Below are 27441 nucleotides of genomic sequence, written 5' to 3' on the forward strand. Positions count from 1 at the left end.
TCTGCCTGCATGTATGCCTCCACACCAGACAAGGGTACCTGATTTCATTACAGATGGTTGTGAGCCACCATGTGGTTGTTGGGAATGGAATTCAGGACCTCTGGAAGAGCAGCCAGCGATGTTAACCTCTGAGCCATCTTTCCAGCCCACAATTCTTCTTTTCAAAGCATATCTTGTAAATTGCTCATAGGTACATAGATGTTATGCTACTTAATAACACTTTCAAAAACTTAGCAAGCCATTTATATCAGAAATCTAGTTCATAAAGATATAAAACAGTTATATAAAACATAACATAGCAATGCAACATTTTTACCTGCTGAGGATGTTGGATGGGTTGTGAAGATAGAACCCCTGCTAAACTACTTGATGGCTGGCCCTGATTCTGCACCTGTGCCTGAAGAAAAAAAGCAAACACAAATTAGAGAAAGTTCAGACACATACTGTTTATATTTTTGTATAAATACTTCAGATCCTGAGAAGACTGCTTGATCAAAATGAACCATCAGCTTGATACTGTAGTACAAGACCGACCTCTGGAATTTTTTGGTAAGGTAAGTTCAGAAAAAAGATCATAGAACATTTCTGATCACATCTCAAGTAAACACAAACAGAAAGACAAAAACACAAATACACTGATAGTTCCATTGACGCTGCCTGCAGTTTTAGTTGGCTTGAGTAGTCAGATTCACAATAAAATTGTCACAGGAAAAATGTGGTAAGATATCAATATGAAAAATTTATTCTTGACAATTAAAGAAAACCACATTCAAAGATGCTAATTTGGTTCTCTTTTGCTGTTTCTTGTAGTATCATAGTAACTCTTATGAAAAATAGGAAAGGTCTGTTAAAAAACAACTCCTAAATAGGCATATAATGGTTGTCCATGTAATGTAGAAATATCTGGGTCACTCTGATTAATAACTAGGGGAAATAGCTGCTACTTCTAGAGATGCTACTAAAAATTTTTTTTTTATAATGACCAAACAAGTTTCACTCAAAATAAAGGACTAACCAACCCAGAATGTCAACCATGTTGGGTCTAAGAAACTGAATAGTGTATTCTATTTAACAGTAAGTCAAATTAACTAAGAACAGGGTATAAAAATGTATGTTAGGGAAATTAACTCACATAAACAGGTTAAGAAAATGAAAAGGCTATCACCTTTATTGTTTCATTCCAATGTAGCAGAGGTTCTTTGAAGCTTACATAGATGGATCACACTCCAGTAAAACTCTAATTATCTATTTTCTTTAAAAATATTTTTCCTTTGCAAAGCTTAGAGGATAATGTAAGCATACAGCATGTCCACACTGTTTAAAATTTCAGGGTCCTTTTACTTCTAACACTACTCTAAATAACTGATATGAAAGTCACTGCTGACTTCTTTAATTCTATGTCTTTGTGTAAATGTTCATGAGTATATATGCTTACCTGTGTGATTAAAGTTTTAAATGTATTGAGAACAGGGCCTAAAAGATCTACTGTTCCTAACCTTGTAACATTTTACCATAAACTCATGAAAACCTAATAAAATCATTATATGATAGGTTCTAATAGTCATTAAAATTATATATAGTCCTTAATTTTAATTTAATCTTTTGTATCTTTAATATAGTGATTTGACTGATACCATCTCAAAATGGCACCTTCATTTGTTAAGCTGAACTCCTAAAATATGTTTTCTTAAGTTCATATAATAAAAAGCTCTGTGTTTTTTAATATGACACCAAAAAAACTTTTCATTATTTCCCATTTTGCTTTATGGTTAGTTTTTTCATTTTTAAAAACTTATTTAGAAGAAGAAATTATACACTAAATCATTTTACTATAAATAATCAAGACTGACAGACAATTGCATTTTCATTACTACCACAAAATTCCAAAGAGATTAGTCATTGATTCTGACAACTAAAATCACAAGCATACCAGGTATTTTCCACTTTATAGTTCATTCTTTAGTACAAGTATTTATAACCACAAAAGAAATTCTACTAAGAAAATAAACAGCATTCCTTATAAATCCATGATTCAGGGAAATGAGATAGAAAATTTAAATGCACTGGTGCATAATAGGGTAGTTTAAAAGAATTGTGAAAGTTTTCCTATAACCTGTGGATGGAGTGCAGATCCTCCTGAAGAATATGAAGCAGATAAGACCTGCTGAGATGTGGTTCCTTGGGGGAAACAGAAGAATAGTGGGGATTCTTGTAACACTGTCTGAGGCAGGCGAATAAAGGGCAATGAGACGTCAGAGCCAAAAGGTGCAGCTGTTCCCCCTGTAGGGGGAGGTGATTGAAAATCACTGAGATCTGAAGAAGTAATTTGAGAGGAATCACTGGAATATTCTGGGCTTCCTATTGGCCAGTTTTGTCCCATAGGTTCTACCACAGAAATGGTCAATTCTGGGGCATGGTTATTACGCTGTTCTTCAGTAACAGGCTGCAGGTGGCAATGTAATCCAACTGACTGAGGAGACAGTTCTTCCTGACTTGAGTCCACTGCAACCTGTCGATTTCGGTAAACACGTTGAGATAAAATCCCACCTCCTTCTCCTGAAGAGGAACTTGGTGTTTGAGCGTGAAATTCAAATACACAGTTGCTTCTGTTCTCATTGCTATGAGTTAACACAGCTGGTGCAGAATGAGGTACAAAGACAGGGTGAAATTTCAAATGTGTAGCATCTGTACTGTTAGGTGCAGAAATACTAGAAAGGGGTGATGCTGGACTTGGTCCAGAATCTAATCTTAAATTCTGAAGGTGTCCTACCAGGAAAGCCTGTCCAGAAGGAAATTCAAAGACAGAACTTGAGGCAGGGCACCCAGGCACTGGCTTCTGTTCAGTTATCTGTTTCATAGGACTTGACAGTACTGGTGAGTTGTATGAAATGCCCTCATACTGTCCTGCCACCTGGGCCTGGTAATGCACCCCAGCTAGATATACTGTTTCCTGTGGAATAAAATAGTGAGCTTCTTCTGCCAGTACTAGTCCAGGTCTATAGTCACTGTAAATCTGGGTTGGCTCAAACACAGGTTGGACCTGCATCTCACATAGCTCTCTATTTACTCTATTGGCTGTAGTACCCAACATAACTATGGCCTCTGGTGTCCAGTTAGTTGGGCTGCCACCAGGTGGAAGATGATTTTGGCCAACAGTCCTCAGCAGGGGTTGGAAGTGGCGAGTTTGGGCTTCCAGGAAGGAGGTGCTCTTACGTCGTTGGGAAATGGCTACTTTCGGTGGACAGGTGGGAGGTGGTGAAAAAGAAACTGGACGTTCATGAATAGTTGGGAAAAATATCTGTGATTCTGGGTATGTTGGGGTCCCCCCACACGGATGCGCCATGGACTGAGGCTGTATCAACATGAATAAGACAAGTAATTCATACATTCAATATGTAAAATTACATCAGACATGCACAGCTGGATAGTTCTGTGTAACCCCATGAAGTGGCCACACCAAAAATTTTAATAACTAACAATACTTTTGGAATTTATAGCAAAAATCCATTAAATACATCCAGGGCCAATAAAATCAATCGGTGGCACTTCCTTGAATAAAAAAAAAAAAAGCTGCTTTCCCATAAACTTGCTCTGTCAAAGCAAAAGCATAAATTAAAACTTCCCAAGTAATTATTCTATTTTACCTATAATAAATGTGTTTATTCTTAAAATATTTTTCAAAGTAAAGAGCTAAAGCTAGAATATTAAAGGTCAATAAATAAGCTTATTATTTTTAAAATTTAAAATATACTTCAATTTAAGCTACTGTTGCACAGTGCGACAATGTCAGTCTATTAAAGGCTTCAGTTATTTTTTTTTTATCAGCTAACAGTAGATGATCAGAAGAAATTTATAATAGTATAAATCAGAAGAGGTTTTTGGCATATGGTATAAAATAAATCAAGTACATAATTATAATAATGTTAGCACTCAAGAGACTGAGGCAGGGGGATTTTAGAGTACAAGGCCTGAGCAATTATATAGTGAGACACTATCTTAAAAAACAAATAAAAAGATAAATGACTTCTTGTTCCCTTCTGTGTTTAAAACTACTATTTTTTTTAACTATAAAACAAGTTACAGATGCTCAATCATTCTTCTGATCATTGCTAAAGGTTGAATACTATGAGTTTTCTAATTCTGACAAACCAGGCGAAAAGGAGGTAATAGCAAATCTGATTTAATAGCACGAATTATTTCCAGAATTTAAGACTGAGCCTAGAATTCTAGCTTGCCAAATGCAATATACATAATTCTCTACCATGTACTGGTAGAGTGTTTGGCGAGCATATGTAAGGGTCCAGGTTCAATCCTTAACAATACAAAAACAGTTGTTGAGGTCAGAGAACAATCTCAAATGTTGGACATCACCATCCAACTTGTCAGAGACAGGTGTTTGTTGTTTATGTATACAACAGACTGCAAGGCACATGAGATTCTGGAGAGTCTATTACCATCTCTCATTTTGAAATAGAAAAACTGGGATTATGGACAGTAACTACTGTACCGGGCTTTACATGGGTTATGGGACTCTGAATTCAGGTCTCTGTGCTTGTGCAGCAAGAACTTTAGTTATGGAGACATTTCTTCAACCTGCTAAAGTATTTCTCCATCAAATCAGAATGCTCACATTTTATTGATTATTCAAGTTGTGTCCTGAAGCCATGAACCAGCATACAGTTAATCATTTTCCTAAGTAAAAATCTGGTGTCATTAGTTCAGAATATTCTCTGTTTGAAAAAGCAACAAACAAGGTCTCATAGCAATTAATGTAAGTTGAGAGGTTGTATCTTTCATAGACATTAAAGGACACAAGGAAAATTACATGTTATATATGTGTCTAATATATTGCTACAGTCTATGGCCCATTTTATGTAATCTAATAGTTGAAAAAAATGCTTCCCAAAGCATTTTTGGTTTCCTGTCATTTCATTTTACACAAATGACTGAATTAAAATCAACTTTTACTCCTCAATTGACTTGTTTAAAAAACAAAGGACTCAATTAGTTGTATTAAGAATAAATTAAGGAGAAAACAAACTTGGTCAATGTTTGGTAGACTCTACTTTTGATTAGGCTAATGAGTTTAATGAAGTAATACACATACTTTTTGCTAAGGTATGAAAATGAAAACCTTTTATCAATAGGAAAGTATAATAAAAACTCTATAAATATGTGCTAATGACATTATAAGCATTCTCTTTCATTGCCTTTTTGCTTTTTATTCCCATTTAACGCCTTATTACAAAATGTTTCCTATAGGAATAGTTATCTTAAAAGCGCAAGATTTGCTAATAGTTTAGTTTTGCTCTTTAAGCATATTCTCCATGCCCGGATGTATTCATTGGTAATGGTTTTTCACTTGTCAGAAAGTTTACAGTTACATACAGTAGTGACAAAGAGGGAAGGCAGGCTGGAGCGTCGGTGCTTGCGCTGGGAGGCAGAGTGCATAGGCAGGACACTCTCCAATGCTTTAGAGAGTTTTTCCGCAAAAGTTTCCTCAGGGGCAGTCCGAAGGAGGGAAGGACAAAGAGGTGCAGACAGCACTGGTGGTGGGGTGGAAGGAGCACTGGGAGAGATGCGGGATAGAGAGGGAACAGCAGAAAGATGGGGAACACAAACCGACATGCTACGGCCACGACGAGGCTAAACAGAAAACAAACACACATGAAAAACACAGTACTTTGAAAACAAAATAACCAAATGTACAGTGATAATAGGGTATAGTTAACATAAAGAAATGTTCTACCCTCCCCAATTCTATGAAAAAAAAAGTGTAAGACATAATTCTATAAAGAACAGCTGGCATATTGTAACTATTCTCCCTGTTCTAGTGGTTTTGTGTAGGTTTTCTTATAAACAATCAAAAGATCAATTATGATCTTGAATATTCTGAAATACTACAACTGTTAAGTTATTAATATTAAGTTTATTAGTCAATAAAAATGACTAACAATACCACACAAGAAAAAGTTAACTATAGTTCTAAAAACTTACTAAGATTAAGCAAGAATAAATTCTATTAGAGTATAATATTTGGTCGAGTACATTATTTGCAAAAGCTCTAATAACTTGAGGGGAAAAAATTCATGTATTTTTGAAGGCAGTTTAAAAGTTGTTTGCTTACACTACTTTATACTTGCCATGTTCTGTACAAAGGTTAAAAAGTCATTGACTAAAAGAAAAAAATTCACAGCTGGGTATAAGAAATATTGTATACTGCTATAAAGGAGGCAGTGGGGTGGGGGGATGGCAGATGCCTTCAATTTAAATTTCTAAAGAATCATATCACCACCCTCAATATAAAAAATACAGTTTAGACCTACAAAATTTGAAGTACCTTAGGAGAAAGGGTTTAACTCAGCTACAGAGCTGGTCTAATACTGTGAGGTTGTCTGGAGCAAGTTTATGACCTATTTCTTTTTCAAAACTGGCTGCAAATGCTTTCAGGCAAACTTGGAGCCTGTAAGTATGTGTCATAGTTTAGTTCATTTTGGTTCCAATTTTTTATTGGTCTTTCTTATTTTTAAATTTTCTCTTACAGTTTATACATTATTGTAAGGCATAGTAAGGTCTTGAAATTAGACAATAAGTTATAAAATATTTTAATTATTATAAAGACTTGTAATTCTTTATAATTACTCTATAGAATATTGTCATCAAAAATCTAGAAAGTCTGATTTTAGAGCAGCAAATTAATACAACTATGTTAATGGCTTAAGCACTTAACATCTACATAAATGATCAATCCTGTTTGTCTTTTAGGAACATACATAATCCTGTGGTGAGAGAAGCCAAGAGGTTAAAAATAACTTAAAAAAAGGGAGAAGAAGTGCTGACAACTAATATTTGTCAGTATTCAGAAATAAATCACCCAAGATTATTTACCATACTTAGGCTAAAGAACAGACTGTTAAGACATTAGTATATATTAGTAGTAGTTTTCTTTGTATTAATGAGGCCATTAATCTTGGGACCTATGTCCACAGCAGGACTGATCGATTAATGGACTCCAAAACAAACATCTTTTATGAGCAAAAAGTATCTTCCTGGGGAAAAAAAAAAAAAAGACTCATGTAATGAAGATAGGAATTCTTCAAAGTTCAGATTAAAGGCTTCTGAGGAGGGAGGAAAATCAGTCTGCTTAAAGATTGTATTAAACAAGTGATATAGAGTGAACAATTATCATCTAATTCCTTTCTGAAGTATATGATCTAGCTTTTTGCCTCCAAAGACCTCACAGAGAGTCAGCAAAAGAAATGAGGATATTTAATGATTCATCTACTTTAACATTCACTATTGAAAATGGACAATGTGCATATACATCATATACACAAACAAACTATTCTAAGAAATTACTTCTATAAGCTGACTCTGAAAATAAACTGGTAATGAGATAAATACCAAATAAAGGAAAAAAGCAAATGAACATATACTGGGAAAGGAACACGCATAGCAACTGATGATCAACCAAATACAAGCAATAAATTAGTCAGAGGTCATACAATAAAGGATTCCTTTACTCTATAATACTCACATGCAACATTCTATAATAGTTTGAAGGTCTTACCTGGTTTTTATACAAAAGAAAAATCTTAAAATTTCTTTAGTAAGTAAGCTTTAAAAAATATTTTAAAAAAAAGTTCCACCCACAAATTATTTGCTATATCTAGTTTATGCCACTGTGAAAAGTTTTAATTCATAGTAGTCTTAATATTCACAAAGCTGCTGTCTGTAGAAGTTCAGCTAATTCTCACTTTTTAGTGTGAATTTTACCCAGTTTGATCTACTACAGTTATATTCTTATAAACTTATTTGCTTTAGAAATAACATTAACCCTCTGTCTCTGCACGAAATTAGTTTCAAGTCACCCCAACAGATATCAAAATCTGCAGCTGGCCAAGTCCTTTATATAAATTATCACAGTATTTGCACATAATCTCTAGATTATATACTTATAGTACCCAATGTAATTCAAAAGCCATGTAAAAAACTGTCATATTGCTAGGGAATAATAAGAAAAGTCTGTACATGTTTGGTACAGATAATTTTTTTTAAGTGTTACTAGTTAAGTACCCCCACAGAAAAACAACTAAAAACAAATATTAGTTGTTTATAAGATAATGAAGACTGACTAGATAATTTATATTCTCTTAGACTCACAGTGCTACTTAGATGACATGAATAATTTGAATTTGGCAGAGTACCTATTGGCTATTATTTTAATATTACATTTTCTTATGTATTTACTCACCATACTTGAGGGTGGATACACCCCATGGGGCTGAGATTGTGCTTGGATACTAGAAACTGTATGTCCTGGTGCTGTGCCAGTAGAATGTGCCTGCTCATGTTGGGAACCATAGGAAACAGTCTGTTGGCTGCTCACTCTGGATTCTGTGAATACAGATGATCCTTGACCACTGTCAACTGTTCCATCAGCTGAAGGAAAAATGAATCATAAGAGGGAGGGAAATGGAAGAGGAAGAAGTTGTTCACATTTAGAGCCATTACATTAATGTTATTGGTTATTTCTCTGTTCAAATCTGAAATAAATTAAAAAAAAAAAAGAATAGCTTCAATGAGTACTTAAAAAATAGATTTCTCTGATTATTACTGAATGTTATCATCTGAAGAGCAAACAAAACTTAAGTCAGTCTTAAATTGAATCCAACTTCCAGGTCTTACTCTGTAGAAACTTATGTGTACTGGATATTCAATTAATGAGCACTGTAATCAGTCTTTGGTCTGCTATGCAGTTTTGCTAAAAGAGCTGAACCAGATTAACAGCTGCAATTATAAATGCCAAAATCACTCTTGATTATTCTCAATTTTAAGGAACTAAGTAAAACAAACAACTAAAACTTCAAAATGCCAAGACACTGAAAAATTTTCAAACTTTCTTCTATTCTAACCACATTTCCTCAGTGTTTCACCCTTCTATTAATCATGGGTACAAGAATGGAAACATATAAAGAACTAGCACGTTTGTTTACTTCCCCAGATACTTACACAGCACAGATATACTAGGTTGTTGATACTGCAGCTGTTGATGCTGATCTGCCTCAGGTTCTTCAGGCTCTACTTGTATAGAAACTGAAGCAGAAGTGGTGGGAGCAGTAGGTATGCCAGTGCTAGCAGCAGAGAGCTGCTGGATTCCTGCCTGGGAAACACTTGCTTGTTCATTCTGCTGTTTGAAACTGCTCTCTTCTTGTTTTCTTTTCTCTTGCTCTTCTCGAACCAACTGTCGCTGCTCTCGTTTTCTCTTAATTAATGACACCCTATCTTTGATAGCTTTAGCCATGGTCTTGTGATCACCTTCACAGACATAACCAGACTCGACCTACAGAGTAAAAGAGTATATTAGGAAGAAAAGGGTACCCCTCCCAAATTACTTCCAACAGTAAAATTACTATTCTGTTTCACCACAATTGTGATAAACAGAGTAGGCCCCGCCCCATGGGAAGAACAGCAGTCTCAACTGACCTGGACCCCTGAGATCTCTCAGACACCGAGCCACTAACTAGGCAGCATACACCAGCTGATATGAGGCCCCTGAGGCACATATACAGCAGAGCACTGCCTGCTCTGGCCTCAGTGAGAGAAGATGCACCTAACCCTGAGAAACTTGAGGCTCTAGGGAGTGGGAAGATCTGGTAAGGTTGGGGCTGGGGTAGGGGAAATCCTCTTGGAGACAGGGGGAGGAGGTATGGGATGGGGAGCCCTCAGGGGGTGGAGAGGGAAGGAATGAAGACTGGACTGTAAAAAAAGGATTAAAGAATAAAAAACCAACCAATCAACAAATAAAATTAAGTATCTTTTTCATATTTGGCCCTTTTAAAAACACTGAATAGTTTTATTATTTAAATCATGTGTGTGCAGATGGAGGCCCAGCATTCCATCCCCTGATGTTGGAATTATAGGCAGATATGAGCTGCTTGATGTGAGCAGTGGAAACTGAGCTAAGGACCTTTGTAAGCCACCAAAGTAAATGTACTCTATAATCCTATCTGTCTCTACAGTACTTACGAGGATGGACCAAAGGCTAACCAATATTTAGAGGCAATTCCAAACTTGATCAGATTGGATATGCCTATAATCTCAGCACTCAGTGGGATGAGACAGGAGAACCATGAGTTCAGTATTCCCATAGCAAAATAGTGTAACTAACGTATTTTGACTAAAGAGTCAGCTACAAAAGAGTTATTAACCTTTATAGACATTAGAAAGACTCTAGAATGCATCCAAGTCTTGTATCTCATTTATCCACTTGTACCTACATGTTATTTTCCTCATATAAAAAAATTTAAAAGACTAAAACCCAACCATATTATCAAAACAATATCAAAAAGCACAAAGAAAGAACTTAAAGAAGAAATCATAGGAACCTCTCGCCCCCACATCCAAAGACAAAACACTTGGAATCAACACAACTTCATATTAATGAGATATATATCATACATTGCTAATTAAATAGTTGTTTTGTTTTAGCCTATCAGTTTCAGTATCCATAAATCTACATCAACATCTAAGGGCCAATTTACCATTTCTTGAGCAACATCTTCTGGTACATCCCTCTCCAAGTCAAAGGAAAACTCAATAGCTTCATTGTCTTTGTATTTTCCCTTTAATTTCTTAATATCTTCAATACGCAGCCATAATTTAATAGCTATCTTTTCTCCATCATCTTCTTCTGCTAATTCTACCCGTACCCCTGTTTCCTCCTGGAAAAAGGCATGGTTCAAAAGGTCTTTGATGGAATATCTTTCAAAGAAAGAAAAAGAAAATTAAAAAAAGAAAGTCATTAGTTTGAAAGGACATTTTTCTTTCTCTTTCTGAATAGTATCTCACTATGTTGCCCAGGCTGGCCTCAGACTATAGAGAACTTAGAGGCATAAGAATTGACTTTCAAATGTATGTATGTATGTATGTATGTATGTATGTATGTATGTATGTGTTTACTATTATTTAGTTAAGGGGGAAAATCTACAATAGAAAAACAAGGAAAACTTTGTTATTCATTTCAACATTAATCCAATTGAATGGTAATGTTATAGAGGCATGTGTGTGTGTGTGTTTCTGTGAGTGGGAGTGCTGGTAATGGAATATATTACTTTCTGTACATGCTAGACAAGTACTTCTACATCTCCAGCATATAATCATACTTGGATGTGGTTTTGTTTTTTTTTTTTTTGATAACAGTTGTTAGGAACAATTTTTAAATCAAAGGATCTAATCTTATTAGTTAGTAGGATATAATTATGACAAGAAATACATAGAATATCAAAGATTTAAAATACCAAAGAAGCATAGCAAAAACAAACAAAACAAAAGCCAAGAAGACAAGGTATGGCCTTGTCTGACTCTTGACAAATAACTATCCAATGAAATACCATTTATTGACTAATATAAAATTAAGGCTGAGAAAGGTTAATAGTCTTTCTCAAAGTTCTACAATAAAAATGATATAATCAAAACTAGAACATAAATGTATTGACTTCTAGCTTGGTACTTTCTACAACAGCCATCTTTTAATACAATAAATTCCTTTAATTCCTTATCAACAATTTGTGGATTAAGCAAGTCAAAGACTGGTTGCATAGCAATCATTCTTCTTTAAATAAAATACCAGTAATCAAATAAACTGTGCCATCCAGAAAAGAAACAGAATAACATTTTAAGACTTAAAAACAAATATTCCTTTGTTTACAGTGAAAAAGTCTTAAAAGAGCAAAACAGAAACTCAAACTAAATATCCACTGAAAAGTCAGTCTTAAAGATCATGATGTCAAGCTCTTCTAAATAACAAAGTTTTGAAATGAACATGAGCCTGGAAAGGTGAAGAAACAGAATTATTGAATTTGACTGATATACCCAATTGGCCCATATTTTAGGAGATGTTATGCTCAATTTACAATTTATATTTGTATTAATTAGGATAAGATGGTGTACTTTTTCTTTTAAAGCTGTTATGGGGGTGTGGTAAAGGCAGATTATTTTCAAATACAGATCATGGCTCTTTGCCAAGCCTACAGGTGACCCATTAGCTACACTGCATAACAGATACTTGACACTTTTCTCAGAAAAGTTCTGTTTGTACAAATGACTAAGCCAGATCTCCTCTTAAGCCTTGGGTAAAATCTCTTTCTTACTCAAAAGAATTTTGATATTTTGCTTTTTTTCTTTTGGTCCTGGAATAATGACAGAAAAAAAAAAAAATCCAGGCCTGTGTAACTGAGCTGATTTTCAACTTCCAAGATTTTACTTTACCTTTCTTTAATGAAAAAAGGATTAAGGTTTGCTGCATTGGAGAATAAACTCTACTGTAGAGTTTTCTAAATTATCCTGTAAGTAGTCTGTTGTAAGGTGGTTCTGGCTTACTTAAAAATCACTAAAACACATTTTTACAGTAACAGTAGGCAAATCTGAGTAGCTTCAATGGAAATAACCCAATTTTTTAAAAATGTTATATGCTATGAATGAAAAAAATGAAACACAAGTATTAAATTTACCTCTCATTGTTCAAATAACACTGTGTCAAAGAAGCAACTTACCTTTCATCTTTGTTTTGTCGGATACATCCTTCAATAATTTCCTTTACTTCAGGAATTGCTACTTTGTCAAAACTGGCTGGCTTTACTCCCTAAAATCCAGAAAAAAATAGTCATAAGAAATAATCAAAAGAGAATTCTAAACTTTGTTTTAAATAGGCTGCCTTCTTAATATCCTGCCCTTTTTCTGATGTACTACAGGACCTGATCCATATAGGGATCAGAGGCATTAAGTGGCAATCTCAAGAAACAACAAGTAGTATGGCAGGTCTTTTAGCAGAAAAAAAAATTAGGCTGCTGCTAACATCTTACAATTAAATGGTATCCAGGTGCTCTGATTAGTTAGAAAATCTTTTGTGCAATCATGAAAACATATTGATTACTTAATGGAGTATATCAGAATCAAACCTCTCAACAAGCTCCTCTCACAGATACTAATAGGCATCCTACTGGGATATTGTCTATAACACCCCCCCCAACCCCCCCCCCCCCCAACTAGAAGACTTGCTGAAATCCTTGGAAATGTTACATTCTTATTTTTAACCCCTTCCCTACCTCTAGCCTGAAAATTTAAGAGTCTGGCCATAGAATTTTACTATGAACAACCCCTAACCAATCTTTTAAAAAGTCTAAAAAGAAATTCCCTCCCCTATCACTTAGATCTTGAGTCTCTTCAGGAAAGAGACTCTTCTCAGAGTCTCTGCCATGCTATTGGCTCCTTTGTCAGTTGGTTCTTGGAATTAATAATGAAGCAAAATGGAATGGATGCACCAGTTTAATTAATCAGTGAGACTGTCTTCCCTCCACTTGATCCTAGTACTTCTGGCCATTGTCCTGCCCGGTAGTTTTCTTCCTTCTGCTTCAGTCTAGCATCTACCTACAAGTTCCCTGGCAATTTAATAAAATCTCTGCTTTCACTTTTTTCTTCTTTTTTTGTTGTTGTTTTGTTTTTGGCCAGCCTGGTCTTCATAGTGAGTTCCAGTATATTCAGTGCTGTGTACAGAAACCCTGCCTCCAAAAACAAACAAACACTTCAAAAATAAAACTTTCAGCAATGTGTCAAAATAGCACTATTGGAGAGGTAGGTTAGAAGGAGAAGGCCTTGGTATTTATGTCCATTTCATTTTAGTAATGATATGGATCAAGAAACCTAGGACAGTGTGGGAAATTCCTTTAAGTTTGAGGACAGCCTGACTAATTAAACATAGTGAGTTCTAGGCCAGCTAAGGGCTACATAGTGCAACCTGTCTCAAAGCAAAACCCCCAAACCTAATCCACTCCCAAAAGGAATCCAGAGAGATATAGCAACATGTACAAGTGGTGATATAAATGTATAAAGACATAGATGGGAGGAAGTTTGATACATAAATTCTAATCATTTGTATAGTCTCAGTAACAGAAGTAAAATTAGTGATAATCGGATCACAAAAAGGTACATAATCTCTCACAAGACTAAATAAAACACAGTAGTCTGAGTTCTTCAAGTGAAAATATTAGTATTTGTCTTGATCTGTTCAAGAAACCACTTTGGTAACTTTTTACAATAAAGTACTTTAAGTCCTAGAGGAAATATATATTATAAGATTCGATACTATCACTGGTTTCAGACACCCACTGGTTAATACATCAAGTAATTCAGTGTCAAAGTCATTAAACATGGAAATTAAATACAACTTTGATTAATTCTCATTAATTACCCATTGCATTCTTTCAAGCAGTGATTTGGAGAGTTACTCTTAGTGCTCCTAAGAGTAACTTTTCACAGCAACTGACTGTAATAGAGCAAAATCCTCAAGCCACACGAAGGTAATTTGAAAGTTTAAATCTCAGAATGACTACAAAGATTACTTTTTTGTTTTCTTCTTGGTCATGTCCTTTTTCAAATGTAGCTAAGTACTCTCTAAATATCTTTGTCCACATAATTCTGTTTGAGAATTTCATATATGCATATGTGCCTTCATCAAGCCTACCCGCTCTCCCACAAATCCATACACACACAAACCCTTTGAGTCCACTTACTGCTGCCAGTATACAGTTAGGTGTATAATCATCCACTGGATCCTGGGTAATAACCTCTTAGAGGCTGTCCCTATTCATGCTAGGATTTTGTCTGGTTTATTTTACCCAGGTCTTGTACACGCTGTCACAACTGTTATGAGTATGTACGTACTGCTGGCCTGCTATATCCAAAATACCCCCAATAAGTTGTGAAATGCATTAATATATGGGTATAATGATATAACATTAGGAGCAATTTTAATATTATGCCCAATTAGCTGAATAATAGTAGGTATTTCTCTAGGGCCTATGACCTTCTTGGACATACTGCAGTTAGAAGCATGTGTTCTTTCTTAGGAAGTGGGCCTTAAATACAATAGGAAAGTGTTTGGATGCCAGGCATAATGGCACATGCCTTTAGTCCCAGAACTTGGAAAGCAGAGGCAGGTGGATCTCAGAATTAGAGGCCAACCTTTTACACATATTAATTTCCAGGACAGACAAAGCTCCATAGTGTAACCCTACCTAGGAAAATAAAACAAAACAAAAACCAAAGGGGTGAGGGGAGCTTGGTTACCTCCATAACATCCTGCCACTATTACACCAGTGGCTATATCTTAGCAGGCCAATCTTTATCTTAGCTAACTGGGTTCACAGCTAAGTGAAGACTGATGATGACTTTTCCCCACCAGTAGCTGCACCTTCCAGAACTAAAAAACCTAGCTAGTAAACATGAAGCTTCTAGATTGTTATAAGGCTTTGCTTTCTCCATGTTCTGGGTACTAGCATGTAGTACCTTCAGCAATATAATCTTACCATCTATTTCCAGATAACAATAGCCTGTCTATGAGATACACTAACAAACAACTCCAAGAGAGGGAATGCATGCCTACCACTGGGCTTTTCTTTTCTTTTCTTTCTTTTTTTTTTTTTTAATAGCTTATAGAGTCAAGGAGAACAACTGTTTTCCCCACTCACCTCCCCTCATCTACAGGATAACTCCTTTTAAATTCTTTGTATGTTTGTGTAGATTTTAGAAAGCTTCTACAGCAGTACGTTTCCATGCAGCATTTCTGGAAGTCTTTAAATTATCCCTACCCATACTCCATCCTTGTGAGTGCTGGTATTTAAAAAGCCACCCTGGTGGCACATACCTCTTTTAGTCTACGATATCAGGTATTGGGCAGAATTGCAGTAGTTCCATATTTGCCTAACTTAAAAAGCTCATAAAAGAAAAATCCTTTTCCATGTTAAGATATGGGTATTGATTTCTCTGATGACTTAAGGATGTTGAACATTTCTATAAGCGTTTCTCGACCATTAGAGATTCCTCTGTTGAGAAATCTGTTTAGCCCTGTACCCAATTTTTAAATTGGGTTATTTGAGTCTAACTTCTTGAGTTCTTTATATATTCTGGATATTAGCCCTCTCTGTCAGATGTAGGGTTAGTGAAGATCTTTTCCCAATCTGTAGGCTACCATTTTGTCCTATTGACAGTGTCCTTTGCCTTACAGAAGCTTTTCAGTTTCATAAGGTCCCATTTATCAATTGTTGATCTTAAGAGCCTAAACCATAGGTTTTCTGTTCAGGAATTTGTCTCTTTATTTACCAAACAAAGTTACTTCCCACTTTCTCTTCTATGAGATTTAGTGTAGCCAGTTTTATGTTTTGAGGTCCTTCATCCACTTGGATTTGAGTTTTGTGCAGTGTGATAAATACGAATCTATTTGCATTCTTCTACATGCAGACATCAGATTAGACCAGCCTCCTCCAAAAGTGTCATTTCTCTTTCATACCATCAACATTCTCTCTCCCTTCAACCACACTCCTTACGGCCCTTACTTGTTTTCCAACGTATGTACGCACTCAACTTGAACTGCCTATTGCCTATATAGAGTTAAAGGTAGCAACTACATATGAGACAGAAAATGTAATGTTTGTCTTTCTGGGTCTGAGTTAACTCATTTAGAATGAGTATTTCCAGTTCTATTCATTTACTTGCAATTTTCATTTTTTTTTAAACAGCTAAATATCCCATTATGTAAATGCATCACATTTCCTTTACCCATTCTTCTGTTGATAGACATATGGCTTGTTTCTATTTCCTGGATGTTACAAATAAAGTGGCAATCAACATGGATGAATAAGTATCTCTAGAATATAGTCTGACCGAGGGTGATATACTCTATCAAAAGGTAGATCTATTTCTAGCTATTTCTGGAAACTTCATACTGCTGATTTTTTCACTAGCTGCACTTAGTCTGAACTCCCATTAACAATGGGTAAGTGTTCTCCTTTTGCCAAACCCATGCTGTATTTTTTTTAATCTTTAAATGTTAGCCATTCTGACTGGGGTAATGTGGAATCTCAAAGTAGTTTCAACCTGGATGACTTAGGTGACTGAACACTTGGAAATATTTCTCAAGCATTTACATTTCTTCTTTCGAGAACACTCTGTTAGTTCCATGACCCAGTTTTAATTGGTTTGTTTTCTTGATGTTTTGTTCTTTATGTATTCTAAATACTAACCCTCTATCAGCTATATACCTAGGAAAGCTTTTATTTCCTCATTCTATAGACTGCCTTTTATTTGAATGACTGTATCCTTTGCTATACATAAACTTTTTAGTTTTGAGAATCCATTTAAATTGCTAGTTTTATGTCTATGTTACTTGAGTCCCGCTCAAAAAGTCATTTCCTATGTAGCCATCCAATTTGACCAGGATCACTTGTTGAAAATGCTCTTTTCTCTGATATATATTTTGGGCTCTTTGTTTAAAACACAACAACAAAAAAACTCAAGTGGTTCTGGGAGGCTTATATGCAGGTCCTTAATGTTCCATTGATCAGCATTTTTATGCTAGTATTATGCTGCTTTTATTACTATAGCTCTAAAATATAACTTAAAACCAGGAATGGTGAAACCTACAGCCATGTTTGTATTAAAAGAAGAGAATCACACTCATCTGTGGATTGCTTTTGGTAGAATAGCCATTTTTATAATGTTAATTCTAATAATTGAGCAATGGAAAGTCTTTTCATTGTTAGCTGTCTTCAATGTGTCTTAAAATTTTTCACTACTTTGGTTGGATTACGAGATTATTAATATTTTTAGACTACTACAAATGGAATTGTTACCTTAATTTATTTTTTGGTATGTTTGCTGCTGGTATACAAGAAGGCTACCAAGTTTTATGTGTTATGTTCTTGTTATTTTGCTAAATGTATTATCAGTGCGCAGAATTTTCTGGTAGAGGCTTTAGAGACTTTTATGCATAGAATTATACCATATGCAAACAAGAATACTTTCGTTTCATTCTTATGTATAACACTGTTAACACAAGACTGTAAGCACTATATTAATAGGAGTGGAGATCATGGACACTCTTGTTTTATTACTGATTTTAGTGGACATGTTCTTCATATAACTAATGAAAACAAAAATGATACTGCTACAGTCAAAGACTACAGTGATAGAGCAAAGGGGTATTTAAAATTTAAGACTAAAAGAAACAGAAATTGTAGGTTGAGTCTCAGTTGATACAGTACACGCCTAACAAGCATGAAGCCCTGAGTTTGATCTCCAGCACCACAGAAGCCAAATCTGGTCTGGTGTTCCACGATTAATCCTGGCACCCAGGGAGGTGCCATTAACAAAGAGGATCAGAAATTCAAGAGCATTAATGGTTACAAACAAAGTTCAAAGTCAGCCTAGGTTATACAAGACCTTGTTCCAAAAACAAAACAAAAATAAAAGCACAAGTGTCCCAGCACACAAGCAGTTGTGGACATACACACAGTAAGTAAAATAGAATTTTTTAACAAAACAAAACAAAACAAACTTCCTTTAAGCAATTTTATAGATGTCTTGCACTAAATCTACAATAAAGTAAAAGAGCATAAAGTAAACTTTTAAATGGCAAGACACACCTAAAATACTATTTGCAAGCAATGGCCTGAAACATAGTTTGGTATAACAGATTGATGTAATTAGTTGCATGTGAAGACAGTTCAAACACTACAGAAAAATAATCACAAGCAGACAGAAAATTTAATAAGGAAAAAAATGTGACTTCTATAAAACAGTATCTCAAGGGAATATGTTTAAATTGCTGGCAGTAACATAATAAACTAAGATGGCAAATATGTACTAACTTTTGTATTAATGTAGGAAGGACATAAGAAATTCTCCTGATCCTACTTTTATCCCTGGTGAGTCTAAATTGCTATCTTATTAACCATAGCAACTCGTGCAAACATATTCATATTCATATCTTTACAAATTGTAATTTCTACTTGCTAACAAAATAGAAAAGTTATGTATAAAAACTTATGTATAGCACAACCTCAAATATATTAGTTTATACTGTCATTTAAATTTATGACTAAAATTATATATAAACAGATGATTCCATATGAATGTAATAAAACACATCCAGAAGCCACTGTGGCCATAGGAAATGGCCTTTAATAATTATGTGGTCCAGCAATGGTGGCACACACCTTTAATCCCAGCACTTCGGAGGCAGAGACAGGTGGATCTGTGTAAGTTCATGGCCAGCCTGGACTACAGAGTGAATTCCAGAACAGTGAAAGTTACACTGAGAAACCCTGTTTCAAATAAACAATAATAATAATGCACATGAATGTGTAAGTTTAGTATTAAAAGACAAGTAAAGTATATGGAATAAGTTCAAAGCTTTATGAGCCTGAAAGTGACTTACAGGAGAGCCATGACACATTGAGTGGCAAGGTTTTGACATACTCATGGGCTTTTTATTTTTGAGATATAAGAACTTCATATATATATTTGATTACTTACATTTTTAAAAAGTTGGTCTAGGTTATTCTAAAACATAAGTCTTAGCACCAGAAAGAACACAGTAGTAATAATAAATGTTCTTATATTAACTTCATCTTACTTCTTTTTAACATGTATGTATCAAATAGACGCAAAGATTAATTTAAGTCTTACAACCCTGCAAAAGCAATCCCTTTTCTTTACTTGTTAGCTTAATCACACTTGGTCCTGTTCCAACTAGTAAAAGCAAATGTATTTCCCACCTTTTCTGAATAAGGTTAGAAAATATAAAACCATTACTAAGAGAAAAACTGGGTTACTGTTATAGAAGAAAACTAGGCTTCCTCCCCCCCCCACCCACCCTCCCCCACCCCCCGAGACAGGGTTTCTCTGTGTAGTCCTGGCTGTCCTAGAACTCACTTTGTAGACCAGGCTGGCCTCGAACTCAGAAATCCACCTGCCTCTGCCTCCCAAGTGCTGGGATTAAAGGTATGCACCACCACCGCCCAGCGAAAACTAGGCTTTATATTCATTAAGGACACACACTTTTCTCACTCCACTCCCCCAAGCTTGCAACTTAGCTCTAAAAGTATTCTTGCTTTACTGTTGTAATTCAGAGGATCTATCTTTGGGCAATCATCTTCATAGACATACATCCCCTTCAAACATGTGAAAGTAGCTTATTTCTCTTCTTTAAATGATATTAAGTAGGTCTTGAATATCTAGAGATATCCACTAGATACTTTCAAGGTAATATAAAATTGTGCACTTTCTCATTTTGAGACTTTGTCTCAGTCAATTCTGTAACACATATAAAGTATAAAAATAAAAAATGTTTGACTCCAAAGTAGTATTAGGTGCTAGAGAGATGGCTCAGTGGCTAAGAGCACTGACTGATCTTATAGAGGACACAGGTTCATTTCCCAGCACCCACATGAAAGCTCATTCTTGTCTGTAACTCCAGTTCCAGGACTTCTGACACCTATCACAGACATCCATGCAAGCATAACACCAACAAATTAAAATATTCTCTCTCTCCAACAAATTAAAATATTCTCTCTCTCTCTCTCTCTCTCTCTCTCTCTCTCTCTCTCTCAATCTGCTGGAAACACAGAAATGAATGAGTCACAGTATAGAATTCTTTGGTTCAATCTAGTTAGGGTAATATCTTGATAAAAGTAAAACTTGTCTTAACCATTCTGAATTTAGAAAAGCATACGTCCTCACACAGAATAAACTATAGATCATTAGATAAACTGTAGATTATTAAATAATTTTAGTAATTTAAGTAAAACTTCCTATACATCATTAGAAAGGTTATAATATGCCCTATATAAAGACCGAAAATTCTTACCTCATTTATACAATCCTTTTGAGAACAGCAACAGCAATGAGAATTTACAATAACAAATACTGAACAAAAATCTTTCTTCATAAAATCCATCAGAAAAGGCAAAACAAAACTAGAGTTTAGCAAAAAGCTAAAGGGAAAGTAAATAGAAATATAAACTACCATAACTTAGCCTACAGCATTAGGAAGACAAACACCAAAGTTGGAGCATAGTTCTTGTTTAATAGCCATGCTTCCCAACTCTGAGTTTGTTCTGCTCAGCCAACAATCTACTTAGATTGGCTCTGTTGATATAAACCCTGAAAGACAGGGATTTTGCTACTAGTAGTTTCTTCCACTTCTTCTACAATAGCAATACATCCTTGAATAACCACAGACTTTTTATTTGCTCAAAGCTCCACCTACTGCATCACAAAGTTCTGCCTCCTTGACTTTGAAATCTACCTTGGAGGCTTTCCTGTATGTAATACTAGATACCTACCTACTCAAACACTTCTTTTATGCCAATTGGATTGAAACTAACCTTTATTTAAAAGTGGGATAAGAGAATGAACTCAGTCAACAAAGCAAATTCAGAAGAATGATCAAGAAGGAACAATACATTGTCAGTTATTCCATTAACTTATTGTACTTCCACTAGCTTTTTTTTCCAGCAGACTCAGATTTGATTCCCAGCACACACACAGCAGCTCACAACCATCTGTAACTCCTGTTTCCAGAAAATCTGATATCTTCTTCTGGCCTCCTTGGGCACCAGGTACAAGTGGTGCATAGAAATAGATGAGACAAAACACTCATGCACATAGAAAAGTAGAAATAGTTCCTGTTTTTCCGATTGAAAATGTGATAGCATTAGGGTAGGGGACGTCACAGTTCAGTGGTACAATGCTTGCTGAGCATGCCTGAAGTCCTGAGTTCAACTCCCATTGTGTGTGGAAGGGTAGGTGTAAGAGATATTAAGCTGCTTCCACTTCTGCATAGTTTTTAAAAAACAGCAGTGAACTGTTATACAAAACCAGTAACGGTTTTTTTCTTTTTCCCCTCTCCTATTAAAAGGCTACACATGTACAGACATTTCCTGGAAAGAAAATCTCATGGGCTCAAATAAAAGCTACTTTGAATTTAATTATTGTTTAGCTTTTCTTCATAATATTAATATAGTGGAGAAAGTACTGCTTGTAGCACCAGTATAAAGCTGTATCCTTTGAAATGATATGAGATTGAATGCCAAAGAAGACAGTGAATGTCAAGGTTCAATCATTGACAGCATCAGGTAAGGGTTAGATGCTATTTGGTAGAAATACTTCTACTCTGGGGACAGCTAAATGACTTAGTGGGTAAAAGAACTTGCCACTGAGCCTGATATGAGTTCAATCCATTAGACTCATATATTGAAAGAACAGACTCCTGAAAGTTGATATCTTACTTCCACAAAACATGTTGCTGTGATACATCAGTGACCCCCCCCCACCCCCGCAAAATATATGCAATTAAAAAAATACTTCTATTCTAAAGGTTAGCAATGCACTAATTCTAACAGGGTATCTCAAAGCGGTAGTAATTTCTGGATCAGTCATTCATCACTATAAGCAAGTAGCCTAACATGTCATGTATTGGGCAGAAATGAAGTAGTTCTTTCAGCTTATACATATGATGACAATTGCTTAAGACTATATGCTTGGATAATTCAAAGTGGTTTTTAAAAAATGCCTTTTCCAAGCTTCTTTAAGATAAGGGTGATGTCAAGAGGTGGTGGTACATGCCTTTAATCCCAGCACTCAGGAGAAGAGGCAGGCAGATCTCTTGTGAGTTTGAAGGCAGCCTGGTCTACAGAGCAAGTTCCAGGACAGCCAAGGCTATATAGAGAAACCCTATCTTTTAAATAAAAAATTGAGATGCAAAGCAATCAGGGCAGAAAACAAACAAACAAAACCCCCAAATAAATAAATAAAATACAACAAAATAAAAAACTTTAAGAAACCCATGGAAATAACATAAGGTTGTACATAAGATCCCCAAACTACACACGCACGCGCGCACACACACACACACACACAAGAAAAACCTGATTAGCTGTAAATTATACTTGTTATCTGATCCACTTATCTTAAATCTATGCCTTTGCTAGTGAGATCCAAGGAAGAGTATTAATTCAGCTACTTGGGAGGCTGAGGTAGTAGGACTGAAAGTTCAAGCCCTGCTTGAATTACAGAATGAACTCGGAACTCTGTGATACTCTATCTCAAAGTAAAACTTTTAAAGGTGGGTATGGAAATATAGCTCAGCAGTAGAAAATTTGTCTAGTATGTGCTTGGCCATAGGTTCAATCTTCAATGGAGGAGGAAAAGTAATACAAGCTTTGCATGCTATTAAAAGCATACACCACAGCAACAATATTTATATGAAGGATAGTGCATTTGAGGTTGGAGCAATACCTTGGCTTTCAAGTATCCAAAGTAATAAGCCTTAGGGAATCATGAGGCAAGCTAATGTCCTTTAATAGAGCCAACTCAATTTGGTAGAGCATTTGAAGAGGGTTGTTTTCCAATGGAAATATATGCTGTGTTCAAATACCTGTAAACTAATGGTTCATACCAACAAGAATCTGGCTAAATCCAGCCCTTTAACAACCAAGTTAAAAATAATGGGAATTTTTAATTACTTTGTTTGTGTAATTTGACTTTGTCACTGATTCCATTAGCCTTTAAATTGCAAGGCTTGAACATCTTGTATGGAAAAAACAGAATTAAAGCCATTAGGGTAAAATTCCTTTGAGTTTTTATATAACAGATTACAGTTTGCTCCTTTCTACAGAAAGAAGTGACACCAATTTGTGATTAGATAGTGTTTGAAGTTGAGAAAAAAGTTGAATTATCTTTTAGCAGTTAGAAAAGAAATCTGGAATTAGCTAAAATGATTCTTTAACAAATCCTCCTAAAAGTCTGGATTGTAAGTGAAAAGAAAATTTTGTGTGTCACAAGTTGTACCTCAATATTCTTGTCTTTCAGAGGCTATCTGTTACTATTCTGTGATTCTAAATTTAAGAGACAATTTGGGATATCATTTGGGAGGATGTTAAAAAAACAATTCTAAAATTTTTCATAATTCCTCAATGAATCCTGAATATCAATCTTTAATTCCCAATGTAGTAGACAGAATAAAAACTGACAGTATGTAAAGATACTTTTCTTATTTAGGCACATTTCACCAATACTGAAATTTGGTCTCTTGAAAATAAAACATGCTAAGTAGAGATACTTTATAATTTCTGTTTTTTACTAATGTACTATATATGATTTAAAGTATCATTGAAGAAGAATAAGAAGTAAGTATACAGTGAACAGAAGAAATCTGATTGAACTTACAGGGGTGATAAAGAGAAAAATATTAACTTTTACTATCATTATTATTATTGAGGTGGATTTTGGGAAAGATGTTTATTGAGGGCAAAAGAAAAATGTCTTTCATAGTAGAAAGAACATCATATGAAAAATACTATTTTCTGGTTTGTTTGGCTCATTTTTTTGAAACAGTATTTCTCTATATAGCCCAGGCTGGCCTCCAGAGATCTGCCTGCCTCTGCCTTCCAAGTGCTGGGATTAAAGGCATATACCACTACACCCAACTGAAAAAGTATTATTAATGGAAACCCCCAATTGTGACCCCCAAATTCTTATCACTAACACTCCTCTTTAAACTAAGGTCAATTTGGGATAGAATATTCATTTTCATTCCTCAAAAGTAACTGCATTGTTACTGGAGACCCTTAATTTATAGAAAAGACTGACATTTGTCTATTCACAGGAGTCACGCTTAATATATGGCTGTGTCACTCTAATTTTTAATATGTGTTGGTGAAACAAGCAAAGAAAAGGTTTATTTTCAGAGTTTAAATATGTCTGTATCAAACTGTTGTTAACAACAACAAATGGCTATATATCAGATTAGGTTGTTCTTGATACCCATCCTTTTTTTTTTTTCCGTTTTGAAACAGGGTTTCTCTGCACAGCACTGGCTGTCCTGGACCTCACTCTGTAGACTAGGCTGGCCTTGAGATCCTTCTGCCTCTTGAGTACTGGGACTAAAAACATATGCTGGGATTAAAAGATTAAAACCATGTGTCACCACTACCTGGCTAGGGATTTTAAAAAATAAAAAAAAAAAAAAAGGAAAAAAAACCATAGAAGATAAAGTGAAAAACAACAAGCAAAAGACAAAACTGTTACCATCTATCTTAATACCTTGTTTTTAGACTCTGTTACCAATTATCTGTCTGTCATGACATTAAGCAAAATGATTAAAACTTTCAAGTCTGTCATATTACCTATTTATTACTATACAAAAATTAGAATAAAAGTAGTCTAAGGTAATTTGCCAGACAACTGACAAAATCATATACAAATATCAATTCCTTTATCTTGTTTGAAGTTTGGATTTATGTGAATGAAGCTTAAACACATTTCATACAATTTGCTGAATATCATTACTGACAACTAACTTCGCTACTACTCATGTTATAGTAATATTAGTAGTAATGGCAATATCCAACAAATGCTGAATGATGTGTATACCCGAACTTCTTTAAATTTTATATGCCTTTCTCAGTTAATATTTTAGGCTCAGAGGAATTTTAGAAACCTGCAGCTATCAAACATTCCTGAGATCTGAACTCAAGCAGACCAAACTTTAAATGTGTTTTACTCACCTCTCACAGTCCATACTCATGTATTTATTTCACAAATATTGGCTAAGTGATTGTAACTTCCAAATCACTGTGTTACTTAGTCTCTAACTCTTTGCTGTCAACTCCTATATGAAAATGCTATATTTTTTAACTGATATCCATTCTTCATCATAAAATGAAGGACAAAGGGCCTGTGTCTTTTGTTACTTTTCTAGAGGGCTGCTTGTGTTTGAGGCAATAAATATGTACATAAGACAATAATTTCATGTAATTATAAGCAACAAATGATCTGTTAAAATAAGCCCCATTGAAATACTTTATATATTTATATACTTGTATTCAAATTAGGATATTAAATAAAAATACTAGCATGTGATAAAAGAAATGAAAAATAATGTGAGAATGGAATCAAAGTATGTATGTATTTTAAGAACTATTTTTTACAGAGATTAGTCAGGAAAAGCCTCAATAGGCATATTAACATTAAGAGATCTGAATAAATTTTGGGTATGATATATATACAGTGTATTATTTGTCTAACTGTTAATCCAGTCTGCCTTTACCACTTTCATATCAGCACTTACACGGGTTAAAATGTCTTCACATCATAACTGACACTATACTGTTTATTACTTCACTATAACATTTGACTTAAGCTAGATCTGAAATCAGAACTATTTTCCAGATGCACATCTTATAAGCAACCAATAAATAATAGTATTTACTTGCTCTTCCAAATCAAGGGTTATGGAAGAATTTAACCACGCATCCAAGTGTTAATGGAATATGCCGATCACTAAAACCCTCTATCTTTTCAGCACTATAGCTGTTAAAAAAACTGAGTAACTGTGAAAATAGAAGAAACCCTTGCATACTTAGAAAAATGAATTTGTCCTTGAGAGGTATAGGTTTTAAATATAAGAGGGAATAGTTAATATCAAAACAGAATACAAAACAAGGAGCAATGTTAGTATGGCTTTATTCAATGAATCCTCAGGTAAAGAGAGCCAGCAACAGGACTGGAGAGATTTTTCTAAGGTTTGAGAGAGAGTGCTTTTCCTAAGGTTTGATTCCCAGTTCCAATGTGGTAGCTCACAACAATCTGTACTGGAGTTCCAAGGAATCTGAAGCCTTCTGGCCTCATTGGGGACCAGGCACAGATGTGATATACGGACAAACATACAAACAAAACACTCAAGCACTGTTGGGAGCCGACTTTAGTAGAAAGCGGCTAGATCAACTTTGCAGCCATCTGGAACCATATACCCTGACGAAAGACTTGGTTGTCAAAAGCCTATAACAGCTGAAGCACACTCTGATAAATATATTGTTTATCCCACACAGCTTGTTTTGCTGTTTAGTGACCTCAGCTGTGTGGTGCACGTGGTAAAGTGTTTTCACCTGTGTTCTCCTGCTTGTGTATATAAATACCTCAGAATTCCCTTCACTATAGGGGAGACATGAGAAAATAGAAGAGACTGAATCACACCCGGTCTTGTCTCCATTCTTCTCGTCTCTTGCCCCAAGAGCCACACTCTCTCTTGACCACAGCACTTAGCCCCAAAAGCGTTGAGGCAAAGTGTTGAGGCAGAATGTGGGCCTCAACAAAGCACAATATAATAAAATATATTCACACACACACACACACACACACACACACACACACACACACACAGAGAGAGAGAGAGAGAGAGAGAGAGAGAGAGAGAGAGAGAGAGAGAGAGAGAGAGAGAGAGAGAGCCAAAGAAGACTGGGCTGTTCAAGATGCCATCTTAAACAGAAAGACAAGCAACAACAAGAAAATAGACTACTTTCCTCTTCTAACGAGGCATATATGCCTTACTTCCTAAAGAAATTAGTTTTAGAAAAACCATCCTGAAATGTTTGAGGGATACTTTTAAAAAAAATACAATTTGCTTTTGCTCTCAGAAAACAAAGTGAAAATAAGACTAAAAATTATGGGGAAATACTACCAGGCAAAACCCCACAGCCCTATCCTAACAACACAGAAGATTAACTGGTTATCCAGAAATTTCAATTTTGAGGCTTTAGAATC

The 27441-nt window shown here is 35.2% G+C and overlaps 1 protein-coding gene across 18 annotated transcripts in view; it reads right to left on the minus strand.

Moving 5' to 3' along the window:
- The window catches only part of Wnk1 (WNK lysine deficient protein kinase 1), a 124255-nt gene that overhangs the window by 41421 nt on the left and 55393 nt on the right, over positions 1 to 27441 (minus strand). For 17 of the 18 annotated variants that reach the window (XM_076940449.1, XM_076940447.1, XM_076940439.1 and 14 more), the window contains exons 5-9: positions 12555 to 12643; positions 10545 to 10764; positions 9013 to 9343; positions 8255 to 8442; positions 317 to 397 (exon numbers count right to left, since the gene is read on the minus strand). In XM_076940449.1, the coding sequence (XP_076796564.1) occupies positions 317 to 397; positions 8255 to 8442; positions 9013 to 9343; positions 10545 to 10764; positions 12555 to 12643 (909 nt within the window). Of the gene's footprint in view, positions 1 to 316; positions 398 to 2113; positions 3353 to 8254; positions 8443 to 9012; positions 9344 to 10544; positions 10765 to 12554; positions 12644 to 27441 lie in introns of all 18 variants that reach the window. The other variant, XM_034511988.2, reaches the window with a different exon arrangement.

This window comes from Arvicanthis niloticus, chromosome 9, assembly GCF_011762505.2.
Source record: "Arvicanthis niloticus isolate mArvNil1 chromosome 9, mArvNil1.pat.X, whole genome shotgun sequence".
Lineage (NCBI taxonomy): Eukaryota > Metazoa > Chordata > Mammalia > Rodentia > Muridae > Arvicanthis > Arvicanthis niloticus.